The sequence below is a fragment of the Nannospalax galili genome, unplaced genomic scaffold (assembly GCF_000622305.1).
Source record: "Nannospalax galili isolate Female #2095 unplaced genomic scaffold, S.galili_v1.0 scaffold332, whole genome shotgun sequence".
Lineage (NCBI taxonomy): Eukaryota > Metazoa > Chordata > Mammalia > Rodentia > Spalacidae > Nannospalax > Nannospalax galili.
In genome coordinates this window covers 763,761-774,239 of record NW_008333794.1, presented here as the reverse complement: position 1 = coordinate 774,239, position 10,479 = coordinate 763,761, and the positions used below count along the sequence as shown (strand labels likewise).

The 10,479-nt window shown below is 45.6% G+C and overlaps 1 protein-coding gene across 1 annotated transcript in view; it reads right to left on the bottom strand.

Moving 5' to 3' along the window:
• The window catches only part of Rpn1 (ribophorin I), a 27,565-nt gene extending 23,504 nt beyond the window's left edge, over positions 1-4,061 (bottom strand). The window contains exon 1 of the mRNA XM_008828551.2: positions 3,764-4,061. Within this exon, the coding sequence (XP_008826773.1) occupies positions 3,764-4,021 (258 nt within the window). The 5' untranslated portion in view covers positions 4,022-4,061. The remainder of the gene's footprint in view (positions 1-3,763) is intronic.
• Positions 4,062-10,479: the final 6,418 nt, after the last annotated feature.

Sequence of the window (10,479 nt, the reverse complement as noted above, 5' to 3'; positions counted from 1 at the left end):
TTTGACTTATCGTCACACAGGTGGAACTGGTAAAAGAAAGGAGCCAGGGGCTCCTCCCAAGCCCATGTGACCCCTGGGGAACAGATCTTCAAATAACCTTAAGAGTAAAACTTAATCGGTTTTATGTGGACCAACTGTATGGCCTTAAACACCTAAAAGGAAAGTATAACAAAAGATTAAAGGGGTCAATAGAATTTTAAGAGTCCATATGCATAGCTAAAGGCTATGTAACAAGCAACAATGCCAGAAAGGAGATACCTTCTTTTGAGTTTTTGGCCTGCGTGGCTCAAGGGACTCCCAGATAATAACCCAGCATGGAACTGGGAAAATGAACAGCAGACCCCAATCTTATCTAAAGGAATACTGACAACTGATTGCTGCTAGATGAGGAAGAGCTGAATGTCCTAAAACAAAGACCTCTAGATAGGCTGACTAGATTCACCAGTTGGACAAGTAGTGGGGAATGGCTGGGGGTGCTGACAACACAGCAGACAGTGGCAGGGATATCAGAGTATAAGGGTATAAGGGCTGTAGTGGGGGGAGGTAGGCTATGGGAGGGTGCCATCTGGGAAGTGGGTGTATAGTTGAATAAGATGGTTTGGGATGTTCTGCGTCTCACACACACACACACACAATTTGAAAAAAAAAAAAAAAAAAAAGGCAGCATTGGCAAAGCTTTCAGAAGAAGCCAGTGGCAATCCTTTACTGTCACAGGATGTGTGACCAGGTTAATTCCAGTACACTACAGAGGCTTCCTGAGGAGTCATCTGGAGTCACAAACTATGGACAGACTATGTGGGAAACATGTACACCCCACTAATCCTTGGCCAGCCTAACCTTACCACCTCCCCCTAAAAACTAAGGCTACTGCATAGGACCAAAGCAGGGGCTCCTAGTAGAGAACACAGAACTCTAACAAAGAATTTTTTGTGTTGTGCTGACGGCCTGGTGCAGCTAAGCATGTTTCACCACTACACCAAACTCACTTTAGGATAAGCCTGAACTCCTAATCCTCCTGCCTCTGCCTCTCAATTGCTGGGATTATAGCCCTTCCCTACCATGCTCTAAAAGCCAAGAGTACATTTTAAAAACATTATTCTTAATATTTCATAAAGTATAAAAGACTATATAACCACCAGGTATATGGTGGCAGACATCTTTAATTCCAGCACTTTGGAGGCAGCAGCAGGTGGATCTCTGTGAGTTCAAGGCCAGCCTGGTCTACAAAGCAAGTTCTAGGACAGCTGGGGCTACAGGAAGACTCTGTCTCAAAAAAGACCAAAAAAAAAAAAAAATCATCCTCAATAATATTATAAGTTAAAAAAAAAAAACAAGTTTCATTACTTTTATTACAATCTTACCACAATGGTTAACATTCTAGTACATTCCTGCTTATTAGGAGTTATCTTCATGAAAAATATTCATACTGAGTAAAAAATTAAGAGAGGGCCATGCATGGTGATGCACACCTATAATCCTAGCACCCAGGAGGTGCAGGCAAGAGAATTGGCAGTTCAAGAGGCTGAGGCAGATTTCCAAATTCCGAAGACAATCTAGGGGCTATATAAGGAGGCCATGTTTAAAAAAATGCATTAAGGGGCTGCAGAGATGGCTCAGCGGTTAAGAGCACTGGCTACTCTTGCAGAGAACCCAGGCTCAGTTCCTAGCACCCCACACGACAGCTAACAACGGCCCCAAACTCCAGTTCCAGAGGATCCAACATCTTCGTCTGACCCCTGAGAACATTGCACGACAGGGGTGCACTTACACACATGCAGGCAATACGCTCACACACATAAAATATAAAATAAAATTAAAAATGCATTAAGGAAAACTGATGGATCCTACCCAATAATCACTATAGTCCTTCCACCAGCTCCTAAAAGAATTCCATAATCCATTCAACCTCATCCAAGTTTCCAAGGCAACACACTGTCTTTGCTAAACTTATCATCCAGCTCTTTCCCATCAGGGTAAGGGGTACACAGGCAGTACATATATCCATTTAACTGGGCTCTCTCTACCTACAACTACAGAAATAACATGATTGTGAATATGTTGACTACAGTGCTAGAGATTAAGACTTGTTCTCATATCAAGGCCAGAAAGTAAGGTGGCAAAAATGTAGGAACATATGCACTGAGGATGGACAAACTAGAGCCTCACCTGCAGGCCTAAGTTCCAAAGCCAGACCCTTCCACCTCCACATAAGAATACCTTCACCCTAAAAGGCTGCTGCTATAAGGGTAGGGAATGTATTTAAAATACCTGCCACAATCTTGACACAAAGTAAATTCCCTGTAAATACATTATCACAAAAAACAACAAAATTTAAAGGACAAAACAAAAGTCAATTGCCAGGTGTGGTGGCAGACACTTTTAATCCCAGCACTCAGGAGACAGAGGCAAGAGGATCTCTGTGAGTTCAAGGCCAGCCTGGTCTACATAATGAGTTCCAGGACAGCTGGGGCTACAGGGAGACCCTGTCTCAAAAAGACAAAAAAAAAAGTCAAGATCATGGGTATGTTTATTACCTAGACTGTGGTAATCATAACAATTTGTCCAAATTCTCCAAACTGTAAACATTAACTACCTGCAGATTTTTATGTGCCATTTATACCTCAATAAAGTTGGAGGGAATAAAATTTTAAAAAAAGAAGTTCAGCAACCCAACTTACGTGCATTCTCCACCAGGATAGTGAGGGGTGGCTAGCTTCTGCTGTGATCTGGTTATATTGTGGCTTCATTAAGTTGTTACTGGCTTCCACAAAAGAATAGGACTTAACATTCAACATATTCACAGGAGGCATTGCAAGTTGAATGAAGTTTTGAAGTATTTCCAGAAACATTTAAGTTCAGCATGGACAAGCCATGGAAGGGGATAAGGGTCATTTGGGTGGCAATCCATAAACCCAGCTTTATAGCAGCACAGTTAAGAGAATGTGATGTGCTTAGAAATGTGATATTGTAATGACTAATCTCTCCACAATTAATTAGGTAATCACTTAATGAATATGGCTTAATGAAAATAGTAATAAGAAGCAAACCTCTGTAAGTGGATAATTTTTCTTTCCTTCAGAGCCACAAAAGTGTGTTCACTGAAAGGCCTGGAAAGATAAAGTTGAAGCGTTCGAATGAGAGGTAGATGGGGAGAAGACTTGGATTTCACCATCTGTACTGCATAAAGGGCTGATATTACTTGTAGAGTTTTTAAACTAAGTTCAAGAAGTCTGAACATTAAACAAGCATTCATTAGCAGCTTTTAGAGGTGCATTATATACACGGGGTGTAAGTAACGACAGACTTGAATCCTGGAAACCTGTTAAGTTTCTAAACGCTGCTGGCGTGCAGAGAAGAGCCTGCATCGGACAGACAAGAGCATTCAGGAATTCAATTCGACTTCATTCATTCATCCGTCCAGTGGACAGAGAGGAAGAGAGGTGCCTGCACTAGGCAGCTGGCCGTGGCAGCCACCGTCCTGCGGTCCCCAGGGCCGTGAGCGCCAAGGGAGGTCGCCAGGGATGCTGAGGGGTCGCCACGGGAACACAGGATGCTGCGTGGGCGGGGCAGAAAGCCCGGAGCCCTCCGCTGACGTGTCCGCGGTTGCGCGCGGGCAGCCCAAGCAGACCCTAACCTCCCGGTCTCCTCCACACAGGCCTCTCTCAGACCTCAGGCTCCCCGTTGGACCCCTCAGGGTTCCCGGGCGTCGTCCTGGACCCCGGCTTCACGCATACCGGCCCCCACGCGCGCTCCACACGCTCACCTGCACACCGAGGTGCGCCAACCGCGCCTCGAGTTCCGGCTCCAGCGCCAGGAGGAACGAGGTGGCTCGCGACGTGGAGCCGCCGCCGGGGTATGCCAGGACCACCTCGGTCGTCACCTTGGCCAAGTGGCTGCTCAGGTCCACCGTGCGCTTCACGTCCTCGTTGACCAGCGGCAGAGCCTCCAATGAGGCGCTGCCGGGAGCCGGGGCCCAGGCCCCGAGCCACAGCAGCAGCAGCAAGCCGATCGGTGCCTCCATGACCCAGAGCAGAGCGCGGGCGACTCGCGCCCCGCCCCCCGCCACGGCGCAACCGCTGATTGGCTGGCGGAGCCACAAGATGGCGGCCTGGCCCAAAAGGACCCCGACTCCAGGACAACCGGGCGGCCGTGACGCGCCTGATTGAAAACCCAAAGGTGTTGACCTTTCTGTTGGTGTCTTTGGAGTGCTTATTCCCAGCGCTCATCCCCTAATTGGTGCAGGAATGGTCCTTCCTTTTCGTCCCATTGTCTCCTACGTTTTTCTCCTGCAGAAACGCTGAGCGTTCTGTTAAAAAACAGTAAACGTACCGTGCGTGGTGGCGCACGCCTTTAATCCCAGCACTCGGGAGGCAGAGGCAGGCGGATCTCTGTGAGTTCAAGGCCAGCCTGGGCTACATAGCGAGTTCCTTCTTTTTTTTTTTTTTTTTTTTTTAAAAAAAAAAAAAAAAAAAAAAAAAAAAAAAACCCCAAAACAGTAAACGTTAGCTTAGTCCAAGGAAGTAAAAGTTTGCCTTCTCTACATCCTCCTGATGGATACTAAGATCAAGGGCAAAAGTTTAAGCAGGAATGAGAAATTTCCAGAGACTGAAGTTTCTCATCTAAAATATTTTCGTAAATTTTCAGTGTGAGTCATGGCAGACACTGCTTTAACGAAAAATGATCAAGATTGATATCACCAGGTACAAGATTTTTGACGTCAAGAACTTAAGAGATGCGCACATCTCTGCAGTCTTGCCAAAGAATTGCCAGAAATGCGGGTCAGTGTAGTGATAAACATCAGGCAAACCAAGATCAGAAGGCATTCTACAAAATGACTGACTTCTCAAGTACTAAACCATCAGCTCTGTGTCCTCCCATTGTCAGGGTATATGCTCTTTATGGAAAAGAAGGACACCACGGATTTATTCCTTCTTTTTCCCTGGTGACCTCCAGAGTGCCTGGGATGTCACAGGGCTTCAATAAAAAGGGGTTGAAGTCGACTTGCGAGGGAGAGGCAAGGGGATCTCTGTGAGTTCTAGGCCAGCTGGGGTTACAGGAAGACCCTGTCTCTCAAAAAAGACCAAAAAAAGAGAAAAAGGCTAGGAAGTGTTTCCACAGAGGCAAGTAAGTGTGACAACCATGACTGCATACCAGTGAAGAGTAAAACACCAGATATCACAGGAAGCAAACACTAAGCCTGCCAATCACCCATAACAGAATATTCAGTCCTTCCTATCCCAAATTCCTATTCTGCTCTATACTACTCAAAGCTCCTTTGGTGGCAAGTGACAGAAATTCACTCAAGCTAGGCATGGTAATATATAAACTGTTATTACAAAACCCCCAAAACAATGGCTTTCATTATTCCACCTGGCTTTGTTCTGCTGTAATACAGTAATTTATAAACAGACATTTCTCACAGTTCTAGGAGTCCAAGGTAAAATCGCTGGTAGGGCCAGCTGTCTAGGAAGGGCTGTTGTCTACTACCAAGATGGTAGGTACCTTGATATTGCATCCTCTAGGGAAGTGTGGCCATGTCCTCACATGGCTGAAAGGCAGGAAATGGACTCACTGTAGGAGGGCTTTTATAAGGGCATCTTTATAATCTCACTCTTGAGGATGAACTCATACCCAATCATCTCCCAAAGTGATACTTCCCAAAGCTCTTCCCTAAAGGACTAAGTTTCAACATAAATTTTTTGAGGAGATAAAAATATTCAAACTATAGCACAAGCTAATGGGAAGAGATGAAATAGAGGGAAGGACATGCTCCTTCTCTACAGCACAGGATTCGAAAAATTAGCACCTGCAGGCTAATAACCTGTCACTATCAATAAAGTTTTATTAGAACACAGGCACATTCATTTGCATGTAGTTTATAGGTATTTTCACACAAGAAGAAGAATAGTATGATTATAAAACAGACTATGACCCACAAAACCTAAATTACCATTTGATTTTTTTTTTAATTCCAGCTGGGGAGCAGAAAAATGACTCAGTGATAAGAACACTTGCTGTTCTTGCAGAGGACCCAGATTCAGTCCCAGTATCCACACAGTGGCTCACAGCTATCTGAAACCCCAGTTCCAGAGTATCCAATGCCCACTTCTGGCCTCTGTGGGCACTGCGAGCAAGTGGTACACATAGATATGTTCAGGCAGAACACTCATGAACATAAATAAAAATAAAAATAAACTAAAAAACATTTTAATGCTAGCTGAGTGTGGTGGTGCATGCCTGTAATCCTCCAGAATTTGGGAGGCTGAAGCAAGAAGATTGCAAGTTCAAAACCAGTATGGACTACATAGCAATATTTTGTTTCAAAGTAGCATTTTTTTTTTTAAAGGAGCCAGGTAAGTCCCAGCACTGGGGAGGCAGAGGCAGGTGGACCTCTGTGAGTTCAAGATCAGTCTGGTCTACATAGTGAGTTCTAGGCCAGCAGGGAGTACCAGAGACCGTCTTTAAAAAATTAAATAAAAAAGTATGAAGAGGTCTGAACATGGGCCACATACTGTAGCCCGTAAATTACTCATTCCTCCTAAAAGTGTAAGCCAGTCAGGGGCAAGATGAGGAGCACCCTGGGAAGAGGGGCAGAGCCCACTGCTATACAGAGAGTTAGCTGGCCATTTTGGGAACTTGGGGAGTGAGACGGTGCGGCCAAATGATGGGGTAAGAACGGGCAGGGCATCTGGCCCATCTTGCAGCCTCCTCAGGGTGAGAGGAGGCAGACCATCGGGTGAGACAGTGCAAAAGCTGATGGAGACTACTGGTGGGCTTGAATGGCACATGGATTATAGGAAGCTGTTTCGTGTAAGTCACCCCACCCCTAAATGTCATAAAACAGTACAAAACCCAAACTAAAATGTCTTATTTTAGTCTATGAGCCCTGGGGCCTTGGAGGGTGCGTGTAAGCCTCCCAAGAAGGGAAAAAAGGAAGGCAATTTAGTGCAACATATGCCTTTAATCCTAGCACTCAGCAGGCAGAGGTAGGAAGATCTCTTTGAGTTCACGACCAACCTGGTTTACATAGTCCAGACATACCCTGTCTCAAAAAACAAAAACAAAAACAAAAACAAAAAAGGGCAATAGAGATGGCTCAGTGGTTAAGAGCATGTACTGCTCTTCCAGAGGACCTGTGTTTAGTTCCCAGCAACCAAGTCAGGTGGCTCACTCCAGCTCCTGGGGGATCCAATGCCTCTGGCTTCCTTGCACACCTGCACTTTTGTGCATATACCCATACACTTACATGCATGCATCATTAAAAAAAAATAAGCCAGACATGATGGTATGTGCCTTTAATCTCAGCACTCTGGAGGCAGAAGCAGGGAGATCTCTGTGAGATCAGGGTCAGCCTTTCTACATAGCAAGTTCCAAGCCAGCCAGGGCTACATAGTGAGAACTTGACTCAAAAAAGAAAGTGTGGTGTGAAGAGGAAATCTGGGGAAATGAGGAGATTGTTCAGTCAGTAAAGTGCTTGCCATGCAAAGATCTGAGTTGGATTCCCCAGAACCCATGTGAAAAAGCCTGTCCCAGTGGTGAATGCTTACAATCCCAGCACTAGAAAGGCAGAGACTTGTGGATCACTGGCACTTGCTAGCCAGTCCGCTTAGCCCTACTTAGTGAGTTTCAGCCACTGAAAGACCCTGTCTCAAAAAATGTTAGATCCTGAAGAATGACACCTACGGTTGTCCTCGGGCCTCCACATGCCCACATATACACAGGCACACAGAAAAGCATGAAGAAAGGTTGGGAACAGCACTTGCCTAGTGTGCTGAAGGAGATTAGAGGTGTTGCTCAATGGAGCCAGCACATGCTTAGCATGTGGAAGACCAAGGGTTCAATCCCCAGAGCATGCACACATACACACAACTGTGGGAAGCAAGTCTCAGAGTGGAAGAAAACTAACTGGAACATACCTAACAGAAAACTTACACTCAAAATAATACAGAAGTACAAATTAAGCTGGGCATGGTGGCACATGCCTTTAACCCCAGCACTTGGGAGACAGAGGCAGGAGAATCTTTGTGAGCTCAAGGCCAGCCTGGTCTACATAGTGAGTTCCAGGCCAGCTGGGACTACAGGGAGACCCTGTCTCAAAAAGACAAAAAAAAAAGTACAAATTAATAAGAAAAATAATAGAAAAATTAGAAGAATCTGGATAAATGTGTGTGTGTGTGTGTGTGTGTGTGTGTGTGTGTGTGTGTGTGTGTGGTGTATGCCAGGCAAGGTAGTGCATGCCTTTAGTTTCAGCACTCAGAGTCCCCTGAATGCTGGCCCTTGGACAGGAGTCCATTATTAAACTTCACCCACCCAAGGCACAGATACCATCTCAGAAAGGGGGGTGGAAAGATCCTAAGAGCCAGGGAGATGGTATATGACCATATGGAAACAGAGTCCTTACAAGCTCCTGGGAACCTACTTATGATTCTATGACAATGGTGTCAGCATACACAAGTCCCATGAAAACTCCGACAGACAAAAACCCAGGATAGAAATGGGGAAATGAACAGCAGACCCCAATCTTATCTGAAGAAATATTGGCAACTGATTACTGCTAGGTGAGGAAGAGCTGATCTTCCTAAATCAAGGGACTCTAAATAGGTTGACTACACCTCAGTGGACTGACTCACACTGGGGAACATCTAGGGACATTGAGTTGACATAGTGGACCTTAACAGGAATAACAGAGTATATGGGCTCTAGTGGGGGGGGCGCTATGGGAGGGTGCTGGTGGGGTCAAGGATATAAAGATGATTAAGATTGTTTGAGATGTATGGGTTGACCCCTATGAGCTATTGACCTGAGGGACACTAGAGGTCCCCCAAACAATAAAGGCCATTGTCAATAATGTTGGTTGTACACTAGAAGTGGACAGAAAAATCCCATTGCTGAAGACACTGCATGATGTGAGTGAGGGAGAGGGAGAAAGCAAGCTTGGACTAATCTGGAAACTCCCTGCACTGGATGGGTGGCTTTCATGGTGCCAAAAGGCAACACACAGATGGCTGGGGGAGAATAGTTCCCTATAATTCTCCTCAACGATGGACCCCCGCATGTTGCACTACCAGCATACCAAACAAGATGTTCCTACTGGTGTAATAGTGGAGTGTCTATGTACAACCAGCAAATTTTTGATTGGATATAATTTGGGTGGAACACACATCTGGTACTGTAGACCCAGCCAACCCCCTGTGGCAGGGGAGAATATAGGCCCCAGTGGGAAGTCACTGCAATTGCTTTGTTAGATGGAAATGATGCACCTGCTAAAGTACCGACCAAGCGTTTGTGTTTACACCCATAGGTTATTATAGCAGTCACTGTTTAGATGTTCTTGCTTCTTGCTGTGTGTGTTTTTATAGTAGATGGAATCCCACTCAAACTGGCCAACAGCCCATGGAAAACAGATGATACAGAGACCCAAAAGTCCAGTGCCTTACCACAACAGGAGCAAAAGCATCCCACACCTACCACCCCCTCCAAGGCTCAGGGACTTTTGTGGAAGAAATTGGCAGAAAGAATGTATGAGCTGAAGGAAGGGGTAGAGTGTTAACTGGAAATATCCCCTGACCAGTATGCTGGCAAGCTATAGTCAGCCACACCTCCTTCCCAAGCTCATCAAGGAGTCAAGGAGGGAGTCAGTTACCCCCTCCCACACAGTCAACCTTAGCTGCATGAGGAGGGAGGACAAAGAATATATAAGCTGAGAACCCCAAGAGGCACCTCTCTCACCATTTTGTGCAGCTGTCAGGAGGTCACAAGATCTGTATTTGAGTGTGGACTTTACGGTGCAGCTGTAAATATGGGACACCCACTCTTCTGTAAATAAACCCCTACCCTAGGCTCTGTTAAAAAAAATAATAATAGGGGCTGGAGAGATGGCTCAGTGGTTAAGAACACTGGCTGTTCTTGCAGAACCCAGGTTCAAATCCCAGCACCTACATGGCAGCTAACTGTCCATAACTCCAGTTCCAGGGGATCCAACATCCTCTTCTGTCTGATGGCACTGCACAACATGGGTGTATTTACCTACCTGCAGGCAATACACGCATAACATAAAAATAAATAAATTTATTAAAAATAATAATAAATAAAAAAATTTGGGGTCTTTTTGAGACAGGGTCTCCCTGTAGCCCCAGCTGTCCTGGAACTCACTATGTAGACCAGGCTGGCCTTGAACTCACAGACATCTGCCTGCCTCTGCCTCCTGAGTGCTGGGATTAAAGGCATGCGCCACCACGCCCAGCCTAAATAAAATATTTTTTAATAAGTTAAAAGGGGGGGCTGGAGAGATGGCTTAGCAGTTAAGAGCACTGACCGCTCTTGCAGAGGACCTGGGTTCGATTCCCAGCACCCACATGGTGGCTATGAACCGTCCTTAACTTCAGTTCCAGGGGAATCTGAAACCCTTTTCTGACCTCTGCAGCATTGCACGACATGGGTGCACTCACATACATGCAGGCAATACACTCATACACATAA